General features: G+C 34.7%; 1 protein-coding gene across 4 annotated transcripts in view; it reads left to right on the plus strand.

The window, feature by feature from the left end:
• Positions 1–21,926, plus strand: part of KCNH7 (potassium voltage-gated channel subfamily H member 7) — a 483,013-nt gene that overhangs the window by 435,395 nt on the left and 25,692 nt on the right. For 3 of the 4 annotated variants that reach the window (XM_082691246.1, XM_082691248.1, XM_082691249.1), the window contains 3 exons: positions 392–591; positions 17,907–18,159; positions 21,150–21,355. In XM_082691246.1, coding sequence (XP_082547372.1) covers positions 392–591; positions 17,907–18,159; positions 21,150–21,355 — 659 coding nt within the window. The remainder of the gene's footprint in view (positions 1–391; positions 592–17,906; positions 18,160–21,149; positions 21,356–21,926) is intronic. The other variant, XM_082691247.1, reaches the window with a different exon arrangement.

The following is a 21,926-nucleotide window of genomic DNA, read 5'->3' on the forward strand; positions in this document are numbered from 1 at the left end:
ATTAATCTTTTAACTCCAGTTCCAGAAAATATATCTGTAGTAATCCTTTGACATACATCCTTATGATATAACAAAGAAAATGTTTATTCTAAAGGCATTTTTATCTCTAGTCAGTACTCTAGATCATAGACTGATAGTGTAAACAATCTGAGTTCATATTTTAATTTAGAATCCATGGTGAGTTTGGAGATTTTTCCTCTCCAGATTTGTCATCAAAATTATAAAATTTATAACAGTATCGGCTTAACTTATTTTTTCCCTGTGGGCCAGTGGTAAATCCTTACAACTGGATTGAGATAATAAAAAATATCTATATACTTGAGATTCTCAGAGGATAAAATGAAGCCAAAGTGCAGTCTTCCCCCATAACTTTGTTTTTTATCCAATCCAGCACTAATGTATGCAAGCATTTTTGGGAATGTATCTGCAATTATCCAAAGACTATACTCGGGAACTGCCAGGTACCACATGCAGATGCTTCGAGTGAAAGAGTTCATTCGCTTTCACCAAATCCCCAACCCTCTGAGGCAACGGCTTGAAGAATATTTCCAGCACGCGTGGACATATACCAATGGCATTGACATGAACATGGTATGTATTTCTGTTTTCCAAAATGGAAGTACCTCAGGCATTATAACTACAGTCCAAATGGGAAACCCAGTCTCACCAGCTTTGAACCCCTTGCTTTTGTTTTCCTCTCCGATGTTTATTTTCTCCCCTGGAGATAGTCTCTCATTCTCAATTCATGGCATTGCATGGTGCTATATCTAGTTATATTGTGTGGCAAAGGCATTATAACATGATGCAAACTGATATAACTGTGTGTAGTAGAGTTCCCACTTCCAGTTAGAGAGAATATTGCTAACATAGGATCTGGGCTTTTACCACATGTCCTAGCTGCCAGCACCCTAAAAAACAGTTGGACCCATGTGCATTAAGATTTGACAAATAAACAGTAACAACCACTATGATACCCCCAAACAGAAATCCAAAGTTAACATTCCTTAAAAAACAAAAACAGAAACAAAACAGGACACTGAGGGTTTGTAGGAGAGGTTAGGGAGCTTAAGCATGCCATAAACATTTTATCATAGGAAATTTCATGTTTCTGTTAAGGACAAATTTTTCTATCTTTACAACAATTAACCATGTGCCCTTTTACAGTACCTGGTATAATGCATCTTTCCTTTCAAAGGGGAAGTATGGAATTCTTCATAACTTTTAAGCAAAATCAACATCAACAATCACTTTTCATAATTCTTCCCATCTCTATCAATTCTTAAAAATCACCATAACTAATAACATGAACACGATCTAAAGAGCATTTTTTATTATTAGGTGAATTGTCTCATTCTTTTGACCTGTTTCACCATAAAGACTGATTCCTAAAGATAAATTATGTGACATACGCAAATTCTATGGCATATCACAGACATATTAAAAAAGATTAAAAATATGATGCCCTACCATCTATCAATTCCTCCACCTAGCAAGGACCCTGTTTCTAAGAATTCTTCAGAAAATAAAACCACTTACATCTAATGACATGAACAGCATAAAACAATTTTTACATAAGTGAGCCTATCCAGTTTAGACTGACATTTTTTTATTTGACCAGCAATATTTTAATAAAAAAGTAAGGTTAAAAATTAGAAGCAAAAGGACAGAAGGCATGCCAAATATTGCCCAATTTGAAAGCCATATAAGGATAAGATTATCAAAGCCCTGTGTGATTTATTTGACTGAGAAATAAGAACACACCACTATAAAAATTTTAATTTGAAAATCTTATCAGTTAGCATATTTCATATAAAAGCATAACTGAATCCCATGTGCTATTTCTAATTATCCTGAAGTTACTTGTGAAAATTCATTTGATAAATTGATATCACTAAGATAACATTTTAATCTCATTAGAAAGCACTGACAAATGGATCACTTTATATATTTCCATCTGTATTATTGTTGAACAAAGATACCAGCATTTGGAAACTATTGGGGATTCTCTAATGCGGGTTGGCTGAAGCAGTGTCAAGAATTTTTAATCAAAACACGTGTCACCCAATTTTGTTGTTCCATACTGCCAGATTATATCAATAACAGTAATCAACATTTATTGTACATCCCCTCTCCATATAACTAGTTTTGTGACCATTTTTGTGATAAAGTCTATTTTTTGACAACTATTTACCTTTCATTGTTTGACTCTATTACCTATGAATATGGTTTATATACCACTTGCCTATTTATAATGTACTTATGAAAGATTTATCTCTTTCTTGTCTGCTTCACACCTTAATACATGGAATCACAACACCCACCGGTAAGAACAGGAGGTATTTATATCCAATTTAATTCTCGTGTAAATTGTGGAGAACACCCTTGTTATCTGTCAGGTTTAGAGCTTGTTAAGTGATTTCCAATGTTAGTTCTATCTTTATTGCATGACGTAGCAGAGGAAATACAAAGCAAGGAACTGGGGAAGATAACCTGGAAGAGGCCAAGTACAGAACAGAAATCCTTAACTTTAACAACAACTTGACCTCTAGTAATATTTATATACAGTTTCCCACTCCCCACAAAAAGGCACTTAACTGCTCCTTTCCCCAATCTGGTAAAGCTTATGGGTATACGGTTTGCATTAGATAATTGTCATAAAGAAAATGTCATTCTCTTTCATCATCCTCTATTTTCATGATGTAGGTGCTTTTCTTTCCTCCCATCTGCATGCCTGTATTACATGATCCTGGAGTGTGTGAGCTCTAAACCATGTGCCACTGAGTCTTGCATGTGGTTTTGAGAGCTTGACTTTGCACGAACTTCTTGTTTGTACAGTGTCTACATTTCTCATCTTGTGACTACAAAGTGAGTAAAAAATCAAAGTGCAAGATAACTGAAAACTCAGCAAATGGAAGATGCTTGTTTATTCAGCACCATGTATAGAAGAAAAGCTAGAGAAAAGCAACTGTACTCTTAGACTGTTGAGAGATTAAAAAAAAAAAAAGAAATCAAAGTGGATTTTCTCACCTCCAAAACCACATTGTTATCATCCCTGTGTCTTATTATTTTTAACTAAATAGTAATTTAGTAATAATTTAAAGTGATTTAAATTTATGTATTGTGATACATGAAAGTACATCAAACTGTTGTATTTTACATCAGCATTTCATATTGTTTTGTTTAAGTATAACCTTAAATATAAGTTCTCATGAAACATTTCAGGTCATTTTTTTTACTGTTCAACCATGTCAAGATGAGGTACAAGTTTTCCAATCACACTGTATTAATTGACTTAAAATTATTCTTCATAACCCCAAATATTTGATTCCTCGATAGATCTCACCGCCTAGAAGTGAATCTACCTAAAATGTCTAGTCATTGTTCTTATTCCCTGGATCTTTTGCTTTTTTTGAAATAGCTATTACTAGAATGTTCCAGAACCAAAAGCATTCACGGGAAATTTATGAGCTCCTTTCAATGGAAAGAAATGGTTCAGAGTACAAAAGGAAAGAGGTCAGGAAAATGAAGTTAGAGAAAGGAAAGTGTTCTTTTGTATCCAATGTCAGGCTTAGCAATAGTGAAAATTATCTTAAAAATGTCTATAGGTCAATTCTGGAAAACTGTTCCCTTCTTCTCCACCCAATTTGACTAGTTAGGGGAAGAGGAGATACTTTCTCATATTAAGACTGAGGGTATCTCAAGAAATTTCCCCCAATCAAAGCTGTCCTCTGACACAGTCTGAAACTTTCTGACATTATCCAACATTGACTCTGGTTATAACATGGGCAAGAACTGAAAATCATCTTCCATGTCAGTATAGAGGCAAGTATCTTCATATGACATACAAGAGCCTAGCTTGAATGAAGAAGAGCCCCAGTAATGATGTATAGAGATACATCATTTTGGATGGAGAGAAATAAATCATTTATAACAGAGACTACTTCATAGTTTAAAAATATATTGACATGGAAGAAAAAAACTTTATGGACATTTAATGAAGAATTTTTTTCTTTCTTTAACAATGTCTTGCCAGTAATGCCTAATAATATAAAACAAATTAGGAACAGGAATTCAGAAAACCTAAACATTAGCACTTCAATTTGCCACTAATCTTGGACAAGTCACTTAACCTCTCTGCAATTTCATTATACTTGTCATTGTCAAATGTGTGTAAAGCACCAGAATTTGAATATGCTAAATATGTAGAACAATTATTATGGGAGTTTTTCCACTTGAGAATGGAGATTCTAACCTATTTGCTGCCTACTCTTTTGGTTTCTGAGTGGGCTTCTAGTTTTCTTTGATGACGAATTGTTGATGGCAGAGAACAGAAGGGAATCATTTCATGTAAAAGCCAGAACAAGAATAAAGGATCATATGTGGGGAAGCACAAAGAAGAACTGAGGCAAGTAATCCAGAAACAACTTTGTTTAATTTATTTTCGGAAGAAAAGGAGCAACTGATTTTTTTTTTTTTTAAATCCTGAGGCATCAGCGGAGAACATTTTGAAAACCAAACATAGAAAGTAGTTGGAATAAGGAAGAGAGATGAATGTTTCATCAAGGTAGATAGACAAGTTTTCCTTAAAGACGGACAGGAACGAAAAGAGAAAGGGTAAAGGCACTGGCTTTGAGGAATAAAGAAGAAAACTCAATGGTACTAACACTACATGATCCAGTCTCCTTGGTTAAGCAGAGAGTACATTAAGTCCTAAGAAGGGAGGAGGTATAAAAGAAGAGTTGAAAAGGGGGAGAATTCTTAAGAGATTTCTATCAAGAGCCAATCAACTAGGCTAAAAATGCTTAGAACCACAGTGGACTCTTAGTGACAAAGCATTCATTTATAATGCCCCCAGCAAAGCCAATCACAGTGGAAATGGAATTAATAAATAATGGCATATTATTTAATAGAAATCCTTACCCTTTGGAGCTGATATGATTTCTAAGAAGCATCTTAGTGAAAAACTGATTCCTTTCCTTCCAAGGCTCCTTTCCAGCTCCACTGCTACCTGTCAGAATACCCTTTGCTAACTCTAATTACTGACCTTAACTACTTGCTACTAGCTACCTCCTCCTCCTCCTACTTACTACTAGCTACTATCTACTTAACTGCTAACTACTTACATTGATTGTATCTGCATTCATAATTTAATTCTATGACAACAAAAACTTTGTTGTACCCACTCTCTACACTTCCCAAAATGACTTCATCTATGACAGACCTTTACATTCAAATCTCCTTCACCCACAGACTATTTCGATACACCACAGTGAAAGGCAATAATGAGCTCTTTCAGTGAGCAACTTCATATAAAAACAATCATGGTGACATTAAACCTTATGAAAATGTAAAGCAAAATATACAAAATAACATGGCTTGTCTTCACCTCCCTTAACTTTTTCTAATCATCCTTTATATAGTCAAGTTGATAAATACTGTCAATGAAAAACATTTGATTCATTAGTCATAAAGCTTAAAAAATGATTAAAAATATGGCGCCCTCGTATTTGTTCCTCTAGTGGCCAAGGATTCTGCTTCTAAGAATTCTTCAGAAAATAAAATTATTTGCATTGAAAGATATCAACAGTACAACACAATTTTTACATGGGTGAGCCTGTATATTTGCATTGATTATTTTTAGTTTGGTCAATAATATTTTAACAAAAAAAGCATAGGTTCAAAATCAGGAATCAATGTGTAAAAAGCACTGAAAATATTACTGAACTTTGAAAGACATGCTGCTTCTCCTAGCAAATAAATTCACACATTTAAAAATAGGTCATGGAGACTGTAAAAAACCTGCATTTAAATGATAATGATCCTTAGGACTGGTGACATCTTTTAGTTTTCTGTAAAGAAATACCTACTTACCTTTAGAACTTGAATTAAAAGAGTTGTCTACAATGTACTTTAAAAGATGTTTTTATAGATATGTTGATTCGTTAACAGAAATGGCCTGGCTCTACAGAAATTATGTAGGTAGTAAAATTTTGCCCAGCAAGAAATCTCCTACTAGCACACATACTTGCCTACTAAAGCCAGAACCTGAACAGCAGGTGCTTAAGAAAGGACAAGGCACATGTCCTTCCTATTTTTCTCCAAACTATTCATTCTGAAGTCTCACAAATACCCAGAGAACAATAAATACCATTCGGAGCCCCTAGACATGAATATCAAGCTTAAAACAGGCGTCTGGTATTTTCGGGCCGTGAATGTTATGCCCTAAATCACGTTTCACAAATGATTCTGGTCACTTCATCCTGGTCTCCAACCATTATCAAGAAGGATTTATTTACACCTGGCACCATGCCGGTTCTGTGCAAAGGGAGTTCTTAACTGTAGGATCTTATCTCTAGTGGTTCCAGAGCCTAGAGAAATGACAGCATGGCCTCGGGCCTTACACATGAAAAACCATCATTGCAGAAACACCACACTAGGCAATGAACATACTCCAGTTTCTCCATTCATTAATGATGTTCCTCTTCCAGTAGTAGGTTAGTGGAAATGAGGTCTCGAAATACTTTTTAACTCTTTAAAATAATGGTACCATCCAAACAGGACCCTAGAGGGTAATTCCTGAGGCTAGAGGATGTGACATGTTTTCAAATACTTTCTTTGGGGTTGTAGAAACAGAGGAGCAATCTAAACTCAAATCAATGTTAAGATCGCTTAATATTCCACACAGGTTTAACCAATAATAAAAATACAGAGAGTCCTCAAATCTCAGTTTTAAAATACTCTTTGTAAATATGACTTTAAGTCCCTTCTAATTCAGATATCAGAATAACTCAGCATTTATCTAACCTAATGAAATCAAGTCATTCACAATTTCTCCCAAAATAAAAATCCAGTGTTTTCTTTAATGCAAGAATTACCTGTGATATTACAGGGGCCTAGATATTTATATTAAAATGAATATGTCAGTATTCCACCCAATATGTCAGAGTTTTTTAAATCTTTTTTTAAAGGTTGAAAATAAGCAAAAGTAAGTTCATCCATGCCAATTGCTCTTACAGCCATAGGGCCACATTATTTAGGGAATTTACATATATTTTCATTGTTTTTCTTGGTTTAGATATATTGCTATCCGTAAGGATGAGTGTGAATAGAAAAAAAATAATCATCATTGCCTCTTCCATAGCAGATGGTCTTTAAAAACGACAACAACAACAACACCCTCTTTTTTGTTTGCATCTTGGGCTCCTGTTGGTCAGGTGGGTCACGCCCAGTAGAAATCTACACTCAACTTAGGAATTATAAGAATCTTTCTTATTCAGGGTCCAGTACCCATGCTCTAGAGCTATGTTAATTTATTTTTTCCCACTTTAGTGATAATCTTCTCAGATCAGAATGCTCTATAACACACATAGAACTGAAAGTTACCAGTAGCTAGAAACACCTACTAGAGTGGGAAGATAAGCCAAAGTTTCACTCCACATAGGTATAATTGTTGTATTTGAATCATGGAGTTCCATTTCTAGCCTTCACTTGTTCTAACTATGAATCACTATGTGTGGATGCCCGGAAACTGGGGCATTAGTCGTGTTTTCTAAGATGGGAGGTTTGGCCCAGAATCTAACTCTAATTTTGTCTGCTTTATCTATAACCAGTGCTTAATATTGAATAGCAGACACCAAGCAGTGAGGTCAAAACATTATAAAAAAGCAGGTATGGTTAATCAGGATGTTTCCTCTATAAATTACCTATATATAGTAGCATTTTGCATAGTTCTTGTTACCTTTTTCTTATCATTTTATAAGAAATCTTTATGAATTATAGATACTAATGCTTTATTTGTCATCTATATTGTAACTTGTTTCCAATCTCTTTTCAATGTGTAGGTTTTGTTAAAAATATCTTTTGGATTTAAAAGGTTTTTTTGTTTTGTTTTGTTTTGTTTTTTTAATATATGGTCCAATTAGTCAACTTTTCTTTACATAGTTAAGAGATCTTGTCCTGATTCTCAAAGCCAGGATTGAGAACCGCTGGTATAGATCTTTAAAAGTAAAATCTCCTTCAATAAAATGTTATAATTTTTTTCTTAGAAATTCTTATATTTCTTGTTAAATTCATTTTTAAGTTTTATACAGCATAATCAATTGAGAAAATGAAATACATTACACATTTCTATCTTTACTGGCTTATAAATAATGAAGAGTGAAACTATCTTCCTTATAGCCACCTTAATATATTCCCTGTCGTGTTCTGATAGAACTCTTTCTTAGTCTAATATAATTTGGTTTAGTTTGAGAGGATTTCTTTGAGTATTTATTCTTATATGGTCTAGATATGCAGTCATGTCAGTGTCAAAAAGAAATAGTTTCATTCTCTCTTTTCAAATACTATGTATCATGATTTTTAGTTCACTAGATTCTACAAAACAATTTTGGGTAGTAATTGCTGAGTTCAATAAAAATAACTTCACCATTAAGACTAATACTTTTAAAATATCTTTGCATTTCTGAAATCAATCCTACTTGGTCATAGAGTTTTTGATTCTTTGTTGATTTTGTTGGTTAGTAAATTTTTTAGAATTTTGCATCTATTTTATAATGATATTAGTATACACTTATACACTCTTTAACTGTTAGGAAGAAATCATCTGTAAAACCATGTGGTCCTGGAGGTTTTCATAGCAGGTCTTTAATCATCATTCTAACTCTATTATGGTAATTATGTATTCTATTTCTTCCTTGGTCAATATTAGTATGTCTGTTTTGTGAAGAATTCATCCATTTCATCTAGGCTTTCAAAGTTGTAAAATTGAATGTAGGATTCTCTTCTAACTCACTTAGTATTTTCTGTATCAACAGGTATATCTGCTTTCTCATTCCTAAACTGGTATATTTTTGTTCTTTCTTCTTTCTTGTAGCAAGCTTTTGAAAGATTTATAAATTCCATTGGATTTTGTTTAAGGAACTAGCCTTTGCATGAATTTATACTTGTTACTATTCTTTTTATTTCCAGAGTTTGCCTTCATTAATTCCCCCTTTTTTTTATTTCTATGGATTGTCTCATTATTTTTTTTTGTCTTATTATTTTTAACATTGTATTAAGGTCTTTTTTTTTTTAAGATTTTATTTATTTATTTATTTGTCAGAGAGATTGAGAGTGGCAGGCAGAGGGCGAAGCATGTTCCCTGCTGAGCAGGGATTCCCAAAGTGGGACTTGATCCCAGAAATCTGGGATCATGACCTGAACTGAAGGCAGGTGCTTAACCTATTGAGTCACACAGGTGTCTCTGTATTAAGGTCTTTTTTTGTTTGAGTCTTTCTTCTGTAAAAATGAAGGTGTTAAAACTATACATTCTGCTTTCAATACAAGCTTTTCTGTGGTAACATGGGTTTTGATATGACATGTTCTCCTTTTATTGCTTGCTACATTATTTCTTCTTTGATCTGAAGGTTATCATAGAGTGTTGTTCTTAATTTCCATGTATTTTTGACTTTCTCGTCACTTTTTAATATTTTTCTATTTGGATTATAGTCAGAGTTAACAAACTACATAACATTTCTACTTTTATAAATGTTTAAGCACCTACACTTAATGTAGAAGAAATCTGTATTTGTAGTATTTAAAATGACTCATCTTTTATTCAGATTTTCCAAAACATTTAGCTTTATTGGGGAGGAAGGAAACCAGTTTTCTTTTCTTTACACATAGTTTACCCTCTTATGTAAAATATGATTAAATTATATAATTCCACTAACAAGTACGGCCAGCATAAATAAGTTTCAGAACGTACACAGCTGGTTTGAAATTCAGTTGGTGGAATAGAAATGTGTAGGGACAATATCTGGAATATTCAGAGTGCTGGGGCAGCAAGAATCAATACGTTTTATGGAAGAGGAATCTGTTAGTAAAAGAACTTCAACTATTTTGGGAGCTTCTCCTATTTTGTAAAAAAATTATACAATTGTTGATACAGTCATCACTTTCTCTAGAATTAGAATTGGGGTCTGGCCCTAACCTTTCTGAGGAACAAACACCCTAACTGATACGAAGTGAAAAGGACACTTATGCTACATTTCTACTCTTTGTTAGTTATTGATAAAACCCAATAAATCAAAGGAATAGGGAGCATATTGGGAACTAGTTTAGAAATCCAGTCTAATGGACAGCTGTGGCAAGTCACAATAGTTGATAGAATCCTAGACTCAGTTTGAAGTCTTAAGGGTGCTTTTGTGGCTCAGTGGGTTAAGCCTCTGCCTTTGGCTCAGGTCATGATCTCAGGGTCTTGGGATGGAGCCCTGCATTGGGCTTTCTGCTCAGCGGGGAGCCTGCTCCCCCCCCCCCACCCGCCGCCGCCTGCCTCTCTGCCTACTTGTGATCTCTCTCTGTCAAATAAATAAATAAAATCTTTTAAAAAAATAAATAAAATAAATTTGTAAATTTGTAAAATAAATTTGAAGTCTTAGTTCTTCTACAGATAAATTCCCTACTGCCTTTATGAGTCACCTTTCACATATAAAAATGGGATTATCACCACTCTCTATTCCTTATATAAAGTTGACAAGTCAATCAAAATATTTGATTCTAAAATGTGATCATATGAGAGATGTTTCTGAAACAGAAAAGTAGATTTAAATTCACGACGGCATATCAAGTACAAAGTGGTACTTAAATCATCCTCTTCATTACCTGGAAGATTGTACCCCCTTTTCCTTTCTTTGTGAGCAAGCTCATGTCATTTACAATCAATCCATTTGGATAGAGGTATTTGCAAAGCATCCAACAGATCCCACTATATTTATATTCTGTTAATGCCTTCCCTCACCTCCCTCTTTCAAGGAGTTGGGTTGAGGGGAAGGTCCTGAAATTGTTTCTCAGTTACCAGATTCCTCCTATTACCTTTAGAGACCCTTGTGGGTTCCATGACTTCGTCTTGGGACCTTATATTATAAATCCTTTTTAAGTCAGGCTGTTGCTGAATTAGCAGAACTCCAGAGTTTCGGTAACAAGGACATGTATATAAAAGCAATAAATCCTCTCTGCCTACTCATCATTACCCACACTCCAACTCATCCTTGGCCCTGACTTAATTGGGGTCACTTTAAAGTTTGAGTGTCCTTCTGAAAGCAGAGAAACATCTCACATATCATGCTGTGAACTAGTCATAAGAGCTGCCAGAGAGACAAGAAAAGGCAAGAGGAAGGACTGTTTCATTTTTTAGGGAATCTTTACTTACACCAAAATCAGTTCAGGATTTATTATGTTGTTTTCCATGTCTGTGTGTGGCAAGTTTTTATTCTGTTCATGATTTGCTTCTAAATGATGTAACCATGTGATAAATGTTCAAAAGTTACACATAGAAAATTAGTTAATTTTCTCAAGGCTTATAAAGGCCCCGTGAGGGATTGCATAATATTTCACTCTGGCCAGATACGATACCCTTCCTATACAATAAAATAATTCCTCATTCTCATTAACCATGTGAAGGTAAAATAAGAAAGCAGATAGCAAAGCAGTTTGAGCTTCAGACTAGGACTATGTATACTTAAATGCTTAAAACTGCTAAAAGAACCCACCTATCATGACCACTGATTGAACATGATGTAGATGTATTAAACACGTAACCCCCAAGGAAACATGAAAAACATAAAAAACATGAAAAATCCCCAAGGAAACATGAAAAACATTCCTTAACAATGAACCATAACCGTAGCAATAATATGATCTGGGATGACCTCAAAATTAGGGAATACCTTAGCTATTAAAAACAACAAAAAGCAAGATTTGGTATCTTGTAAGTGGTAAAGATTTACCAAATGATGAATGCCCACATGGCAAACAATGATTTTCTCAGAATCAGAAAATGCTATAAAATATTAAGGTTGTGCTCTAGGGCAGAGACTGAAGATTTAATATATTACTTGCATCATCTATTTGATAATCACACTTGAGGTTTTGTGTTTCTTAGGGAGTATTAATTTGTGTTTTGATTAATCCTAATTTGTCAAGATCTAAGTGTATTTAATGAGCCAGAGAATTTTCTTGGAAAATTTCCTAATGTCAGTTATCATAGTTAGCAAACTTGTTCGTATGATTAATTTGCTGTTTAGGGGAATCATTTAACACACTCAGACTGCCTTCCTCATGGTGCCCTTCTCAGCCTGCCTTTAGGAATATCTCCCTCTACAGCTACCCTAAGTGAAACAAATCAGAAACCACTCATTATAACACAAATCAACTTTCCAATATTATCTGGATGGGGGTGTCCATAAGAAAATATATTTTGATGCTTTCTAAAGTAAATAGAGTGTTTCAAAAAACATGGATGGTCTCTGGAGAGGATTGTGGTGAAAAACTCCATTGTGGATGCTCTTCTAACGGAAGCTAGAAAGTGTACCCACCATAAAAGAGCATTTTGCAACCTGAGCTAAGAGACAGCAAACATTGAAGGCGTGTGTCTTAAATGTGAGGAAAGAATAATGGAGTTTATTGTCAGTATATTGTGAATATTTAACTTTATTTGAAAATCCTTATCTATCAGCATACAGGTAGAAGTTGAATGAGGAAACAAATTTCTCTCTTGCAACTTTTGCCTTTCTTTAATCACATCAGGTGGAGCCAGGAGCATGAAGGTTCATAGAATAAAAGAAAATCTTAAACTGCTGGGCACGGAAGAAATTCATGGTTTTAAGGCTATAAATCACCTGCCCTACCCACAGGATATATAGTTACTGTTGAAAGATAAAGTTGTATTGTAATTTAATTATAAAAGAACTATTTCCAGAGCAATATTCTAAAGAAAGTAGGCCCCTACCTTGAAGGATGATACAGTAGTTTCATGTAAAAAACAATAATAATAATCTTAATTAATATTTATTAATATTTTTCTCAGACTCCACTGACTGAATCTCAGGACACATTTCTCTAATTGTCATAGACCTGGGCCAAATTTATTTTTTTCATTGAAACCCTAATACATAAAATAGGTACCATGATTGTTTTATTGGCATAAGTATATATGTTTATTTTAAGGATCTACTTATTAAAAAGTAAATGAGACAAATACCATTTTGATGAGCACACTCATATCAGATCAGAAATTGCAGGCATTAACCTCAGCCTCCATTCTTTTCTAAATTTTGTGTTCATTGCTCAGTATGGAGAAAATTTGAATTCACACACTGCAAAATTGCAAATATTAATGATATTGTACTATTTATTCCACTATATGTGTGCCAGCAGATACACATTTGAGGGAAGTTTAGTATAAAATTAAGTACTTCTGAATTAATATCTGATCATGTTTGATAGGTGCTTGCTATGGGATAGTTAATTATTTCAATTTTTCTCTCTCTTTGTATAACTTCTTCAGGGAGTTTTATCTAGTTTGATTTAATAATGCTATCTTGTGTAGTTGTTAAGTTATTCTTGTTTGAATGTCCTTAAATTTCGGGTCCTTTGGTACTAAGCTATAGGGCTGATTGCTTTTAGCAATCACAGAAAGCATTTCAAACTCACTTAAAAGACTCTCATTTGTCTTATAAAGTTGAGGCTCCCGAAGAGTTTTATTCACATAAAGTCAAGGAAAGGAAAGTTAGCTTTATATTTATAAAATAATCACATGACCTTATACCATATTAAAGACATGGGATTTTTATCAGCCTTGAAAAAATTTTTTGGAATGTCAGGAAGTTTTAAAAATCCACCATAACTGCAAATATTAGAAAAGTTAAATTGAGCTTCTCATTCTCCTTTAATTAACTGTATATTGAGGATTCATTTGAACAACAATTAGGACTATAAGTGTCCAAATGTGTACTATAAATGGCCATGCAAAGCAAACTGTGGAAAATTCTGATTAAATATATATTTTTATATTTATTATACCCAACTAAATATATATATGATTAAACATGCATACATACATATTTTTAATCTGGGCATTTAGAGAAAGGTTTAAGGATCAGGTATATGGTCAGAACATATTTTTTCATTGTTATGCTTCCATGCCTAGTATAGTGCTTGGTATAAGGTAGATACTTATTACATATTTGGTAAAAGAATGAGAGCTACTTTTCCAAGCTGCAGGCTATGACCCTGATTCTGGGTGATGCTCCTGGGTCTTTGAAATCAAATCAACCCAATAAATTATGGCTCCAGACACGATGAAAGGTGCTGTGTACCCTCAGAGCTTTGGAACTTGACAGACAAAAGGGTTGTATAGAGTGTAGTGGAAATATAAATTATAACAATCACTAAACCAGCTGTGTCTTCGTTTGTACCTGTGTACTTGACATTCCTGCTCTTTACAACCAGATCTGGTAGGACTGGTGGAATGCTAATATTTGACTGTTGAATGAGAAGTTCCATGTCAGGTAGTTGAGCAGAGAAACAAAACCTGATGAAAAAAAGTATAATGAGTAGGAAGGAAGGAAGACAACACAGCTGCTGAAACTAACAGAAATGGGTGTTTTGGATGAATACTACTTAAACCTATCCCATTCTCCTCACCCTTTCCAATGTTTTTCTGTTCTAATTCTCTATAATCCCTCTCTTTTAATTCTGCTTTTAAAATCCCTTTACTTAGGGATACCCCAGATTCCAAAGCTACCTTAAGTAGGACATTTAATCTTCTGGGCTAATAAGAGATTCACTTACTAAATATTAACTTCTATTGACTTTTACTTGAGTGATCTATGTAACTAGCTTAAGAAAATTAAGTTAGTGAAGGGCTAACACCACAGGAGAATTCTTTAATCCAGATAAGTCCTTCATGCCATTGTGTGTGTATCTTCTCTCTGGGCCAGCAAAGACTTCTCCATGAAACTCTGTGATATTTCCAAGTTGAGGCCATTCTTTCCAATGGGTATCATATCTGATAGGAAAAATACTAGGAGATGACACTTAAGAACATTTGAGGAAAGAATACTGTTGAAAAACTTTCCCAAGTACCCTTTACGGTTTGGTGAGTTATTCTCAGAATATCTTGGAATTGGCATTCCAAGAACATGTTTATATTGATTTCATAGCTGCCTACTTTCAAAAAGAATTTAAGACAACTCACAGTGAAAACCTAAGTGCAAGTAAGCCAAAACATTTAACACAAAGAACAGGAAACAAAAGTTACCTTAAATTCTGTTGAGGCAAAGAACAAAAAACTTAGTGGTGAATTTTCTATTCACCAAAGATATCAAGGAGAATATAATGGGTGTTGTGTTTCTCATTTTCTAGCTAAAGAGAACTTATTAGTTCTTCAAGAACTATAAATATGTATGACAAGAAGAAGAAAAGAAAAAGTCAGAAGTAAGCTAGGGACAGCTACATTGTATGGGATAATTTACATACATTATCACATTTAATTATGGTGCAACCCTGTGAAGTAGGTATTATTAAATTATTTTTACAATTGAAGAAACTGAATCTCAAGAAAATTTAAATTAACCAAAGTCACAACTAGGAAGTGTCAGAACTGGAACTTCAGCCATGCCTATCTAATTCCATAGGCCATCTTAACAGAGAAATGAATAACCCCTACCTCTGTCTCATCTTACCTTCCAGTTCAAAGCATGCATACACAGCCTTGTGCACATGTGTCCACACACATACATAATTTTTCCTTTTATAAGCAGGCTATACTCAGAAAGTATAACAGAGGAACTTCAGGAAAATGCTAGAAATAGCAGCTACAAGCTCACTAATCTCATTCCAACTACTATAAAGAAAGTGTCATTTCCCCATTTATGTGAAATATAAAATGCATTTTGTACATTTTTATAGCCAAATCTTAAGGAAAAAATAGATCTATCTAACTTGTTACTTGGTGTGATGCTCCTTACATTTTTATCTGTATGGGTACATCTCAGAATTATGCTGAGACTGCAACAGTGGGCTTCAAGGAGGGAAAGTAGATCATATGCAGGAAGACCAGTAAACTGGGGGTTTTCCTACTATAGCACCCCCAGGCAAAGAGGCCCCATTTCAGAAAAAAAAAGTGTGCAAACCTTGCTTACTTCCAGTGTAGCATCACTTGTAAAAGAATCCCATGTTGATGGTCTAAACCAGTAGAAGGGGTCAGCGACCTACCAGAGGGTCAGCACTGTGAGAGGATCTGAGTTGTTTAGGATCTGACAGAGTGGGAAAAGAATCCCCCAGCTCTCAAACGCAGAAAAGGGTGAAGACTAGGCAGTTCATCCTTTTGGAGAGGTCTTTAGTCCAAGTAGGAAATCTGGTAGGAGTCCCGTCTCAGAGAAAAAGTCTGAAAGATAGAGTTAAGGACAGAAGTTTCAGAAGAGTGCCAGGAATTCAGAGAAGAGGACGGCTCATTTATTTTGGGTGTGAGCCAGGTAATATAGACACTTCAGGATAGATGTCTGAGTTCCTGCAGCTGTGTGGGCTGGGTATACAGTGTCTAGAAATTGGCACGCTATTGACTGGTAACTTACAACAAATTTCAAAATCGAAAAAGCGCTTATTCTCTGGCAAAGAAACACAGATAGATGAAGTGACTTGCACAAGTGTCAGCCTGTGGCAAATTCACCACCAGAACCCACATTCTGTGGGTTTTCCTCTAAAACACCTTTGACCCATATCTGTGGGTGACTCCACAATGAAGGAAACAAGACTAGAGGTAGTAGCTATCATGTTTCGGTCTCTCCTTGATCCGTTTGTATGATACCTTGCCTGTCTGACTGATTGCCTCACACAGGGGTCCTACAGAAGCAGTGTACCAGTGGGCTGCTTTAACATTTCCAATAGACATAAGTGTAAGTTAATGCAAATATGGGCTCATTTGAAGTTCCTCTATGGACCATATGCATTCCAATTATCTGGACAACTAATTCATGATGACTTTTAGCTATATTGAATAGCAATAGCAAGGTTGAACCAAAATTAAGGAAATCCTGGAATTACACTATTAAGCACTATGTAACGCCTCTCCCTTCTACTCCAAAGCACATTTAAATGGATTTATTTTTACTGACAGAGGAAAGTCAACCTGAGAATTAAAATCTAGATATGATACCCAAAATAGCTAAGACACACACAGAGATGCAAGAGTTGAATGTCTTTGGCCCATTGTATACTAGGAATTTTATAAAATAATGCAGAATTTTATTCAGTTTAAATTGAGTGACACTTGTCACAAACTTTATTTAATCTTTTCTGTAAGGTTTAAATTAGTCACTGAATAAGTTGTCAAAACAGTAGTGTTATTAGAAGCTTTAAGTTTGCATTGTAAACTCTTGGCACAATTTACATTTCTGAAAACATACCTATACTTTTAATATATTATTAAATTAGATATTATTATTAAATATCTATTTAGTACTAAGTAATATTAAATATTGCTATTCTCCTTCACTTTCTCTATTTTCAGTGCTTATCAAAATATTTAGTATTAATGGTGTGTATAGGAAACATAAATATTCCAAGTCCTGTTAGCTAAGAGGACTCTCTGGTCTATGACATTTACAAATACCATAGCTATTTCAGGATCACTATTTTTACTAATTCTAATTAAGAAGTATACCAGAGACAGCAATCCAAATTGACTTGAGATTCCTTCAAAAGGTTGTCTTTCTAGCTGTACCACCTTTCATTAGTTACGTCTTACTAATTGTCACATTTGCATTCCATATGTGCACAGTATGGTGCTACCTCACGAAAGGCAGGGAATAAGCAGCAGTGTGAAACATAGGCATTACATTGTAAGGAGACAGCATTTGTGTTGAGTCTGAATGCCTGCAGTTAATTCAGAGAACAAGTCTTTGAGTTAAAATTCTGACATGTTTAGCAAACCAACTATTCACTGAGGTAGGCGAGGTAGAAGCATTGTAAGAACTCGTGTGACAATGACTACACCCACAGTTCTGTGAGCAAGAAATATACTTTATTTCTCAGGTGGAGGTACCCTGTGCACTGGTAGTATGAAACTCTTTATTTTTTTCCCCCAGGTCCTAAAGGGTTTCCCAGAATGTTTACAAGCTGACATTTGCCTACATCTCAACCAGACTTTGCTGCAAAACTGCAAAGCCTTTCGGGGGGCAAGTAAAGGTTGCCTTAGAGCTTTGGCAATGAAGTTCAAGACGACCCACGCACCTCCAGGAGACACCCTGGTTCACTGTGGGGATGTCCTCACTGCACTTTATTTCTTATCCAGAGGCTCCATTGAAATCCTCAAAGATGACATTGTGGTAGCTATTCTGGGTGAGTGTTTCAGAACTGATGGTGACAAATTGAGGTATTAGTTGGGGCAATACGTAGCTTAACATGATAGAAAACAGGATGGATCCATTTATTTGTCAGTACTCTTCAAGAATGATAGGTCATTTTAATTTATTTAAAATTCAATCCCAGTCAAACTGACCTTGGAGAAAGCACATTTTCATACTCTCTCACTTTTGCTCTGATGTGTAAATACTTCCATGACTCTCTTTAGTTCTTGGCAGCTACTTAAGTGTTTGAGGCCAAATATATGAAAACAGTCAACATTTTTCTTCTCGTGTTGGAGAACCTTAGATTCATGTGGATCCCTTAACACCTTAAATAAATGTATACATTGTAAGGTTCTTGCTAGTATATGCCAATGCCTTGTCATAAACTAAATTTCATAAATAAATTTCATCTATTCACTCTTCGCTTTTACCTGCTGTATCCCATCAAATGGAATTATATGAATTCTTATCTAAGTCATATAGAGAGCTATGAACTTAGCAGTCAGGGATAAAGGTGATGAGGAGATTAAATTCACTAGTAAATTAAACCGCTTCGGGTGCAAAAGAAAGTCCATCTGTCCAATCTGTCTCTTCAAAACCAAATTTAGTCAGTGTGAATTTGTAGGATTTCTTTGGAATATTAGAACAGTGTGAAAGAGGAAAGGAACAGAGAGAAAGATCAGTTTTTCTCCCCCACACTCTCACCAGGATGTTTAAGCCTCACTCCTCCCATGGGAACACCCACCCCCAATAGTTGTGAACATAGACACTTCTTTGTTTTCCTGTGGATTAAATCCAGGTCCATTTAAATAATGACCATGATCAACAATTTGAAAAAAAAAAAATGATCAGCAATTTCCTTTCACTAGATTCTTGATGTTAACATCCAAAAAAGGACAAGGATCTTGTCTGTTTTCTTTGCTGCTGTGTAGAACCAGAGTATGACCTAGCACGGGATGAAGAAGTTTGAGTAATTCCTATATATCTTGATGATTTTGTTATAGTGACAGTTTTCTTTAAATCCCAAATTGACAAAACACACAGTTTGGTTTACAATTCAAGCAGACAAAGAAAGAAAACATAAATCAGGAGGCAGCTACATAATAAACTTGGACTTTCACCAGGTTTGGCCTTAATATTTTGCTCTATACATTGCTAGGAAAGAAGCATGCTTCATTGCATTCCTGATCTTAGAATCAGCCTGCCCCAGCTTCTACAGGGAGGTAACAAGCTCTCCTGCCTTATAAAAAAAGTAATTTTAAAGTGTAGTTAAGCAGTACACTACCGATTGGCTTAGTTTTTTCTCATTTACAGTCATGTAAACTAATTAAAATGCAAAGCTCATGCTGAATTTAATTGAGAGCTTTTCTTTGATAGTATCTACACTGAAGTATTAAAACTAAAGAATTTCAAGAATCTTTTTTTCTGTCCCCATTTCCATGTAAAATCCTCACAAATTATGATTATTCATTCCATGTTTGAAGTGAGGTGGTTTTTTTTTTTTTTTGAAGTGAGGTATATATATATATATATATATATATATATATATATATATATATTAAAAAAAAAGGTAATGTATTCTCTTCCATGTCAATTTCTGTCATAGAGATATGCTCTGATTTCTCCCCATTAAATTCACATTTAAAATAAGAACATTACAGATATTTTTGACCAATTGGAATGTTATTGTTTAAAAAACTCTTTGATAGTTTCCATAGTCAGGTATATATAACCTTGTCCATCAACGTAGCGTTTCCAGAAAGTTTTTTTCTAAATCTGAAAAGAAGCTTCATGATATACATAAGAAAGGACCATTTTACACTACCACTGACGATCTTTAGAAGTCATATGATCAATAATTTATCAGTAATTATTAAGCATGTATTCCATAGTTTTTAAGTGTCTTGATATTCAGAGACAGAAAAATCTGAATGGCCATGACGTTCAGGTAAAATATTGGAAGGAAATTAGACATACCAAGTGTGAAAAAATTTTGACTAAAGTCATAATGTAAGGGATTTAATCATGGACACTCTCTCCTTCCCTTCACCCACCTAAGTAGGTGACCTTGACCTAATCAGTTTACCTTTTTAATCTTCTTTCCATAGTCATAATATTTAAATAATAAGTAGTAATTTCTTTATGAGGTTATTTTAGGGATTAAATGAGATAATTCACCTAAGCATTTTACACAGTGCCTGGCACCTACTTAAATCTCAATAAGCATTTGTTGTTACTGTCATCATCCTCATTATTGAACAAATCCTGGAAAAGCAGGTGGCATGTGAGTAGGCTGAGGAGATGAGGCAGACCCATCAGAAGCCGGATACTGAAATAATCTCGGTTTGGCAAGAAAACAAGAAGGACCACACTTGGAGAATAAAGGCCATTTGGTAAAAAGGCAAGACTATAAATAAAACTAGATTTATTAAACAATTGCACAAATACATCACGGGGAAATCTAAAAGTGATTACTAAAGGGAACAAGGTATGTTCAAATTATACTCCTAGTTCTCTTAGTGTTGGAAACATTCCACTCTACCCCCGTGCTTGGCATCCCCCCACCCCCAGACCATCCTGAGATAGAAAGTTTGTGAATCTGTCCCACTGCCACCTTTTTCAAATTCCTCGATTGACAAAATTAAACCACACCTACTATATGGCAAGACCCTTTGCTAGCCATACAGGGCAGAGCAGACTAAAATCATGTTTGCTGCATTTCTAGAAGCTTGGCCAAAGAATAAAAACCAGAAATAATAGGAATTATACCAGAACCAGTATGTTAAGAGGTAAAATTCCACTCAGCAAACAGACGTGACTGAGCAGTCAGTAGAGTATACTGGAATTTTGCTGCCCAAGTGTCTGTTGGCCGTGGGATTTTCCATTTGAAATCCTTGGTCCAAGGATTGGTCAGTGGTCCCCTTGTACTTTTAGGAAGAAAACATTAAGTTCAGACTCCTTTTACCTCTTTTTTTTTTTTAGGAAAAAACGACATATTTGGAGAAATGGTTCATCTTTATGCTAAACCTGGAAAGTCTAACGCAGATGTGAGAGCTCTCACATACTGTGACTTGCATAAGATCCAGAGAGAAGACTTGCTAGAAGTTTTGGATATGTACCCCGAGTTTTCTGATCATTTTCTCACAAACCTAGAGTTGACTTTTAACCTAAGACATGAAAGTGCAAAGGTATATGTTAAGTTTGCTTATTTTTATACTTATGACACTTTATTTTATTCTTGGATCACCAAAATACTTCTGAAAGATCAAGCAAAATGTAACAAAACTTTACCAATTCTGAATTGGAAAAGCCAACTTCATGCTGAAATTTATAAATTAGAGGGAATTCCCTCTAATTACTTTCAAATACACTGAATAACTTTAAGGAGGTCAATTAAATTTGACCTTTCAAGAAATCTTGGTTGACACACTGGATTTGAAATGGACTTGGTTTATACTGTGCATACCAGTTCTTTGTAGGAAATGGGTCATCCTAGGCTGTTGAAAGTCAACTAGAAGAGCTTATTTTACACAGGGGTTAAAATATTCTCCCAGCTATTACTTACCTCACATACTAGCTAGCAAGGTTTTTTCAATAATAATGGAAAATATTAAACTCATTCAAGTTTAGGTCTGCATGTCACACAATATCTAAATCACAGAAGTATAAATTAATCAGGCTTCAACCCAAATCAAAATTAGTGTAGCTCTTGTAACCCTCACTCTCTTCTCCTATGAAAATGTGTCTTTATGACTTACC

Source organism: Mustela nivalis (assembly GCF_964662115.1).
Source record: "Mustela nivalis genome assembly, chromosome: 11".
NCBI classification, from domain to species: domain Eukaryota; kingdom Metazoa; phylum Chordata; class Mammalia; order Carnivora; family Mustelidae; genus Mustela; species Mustela nivalis.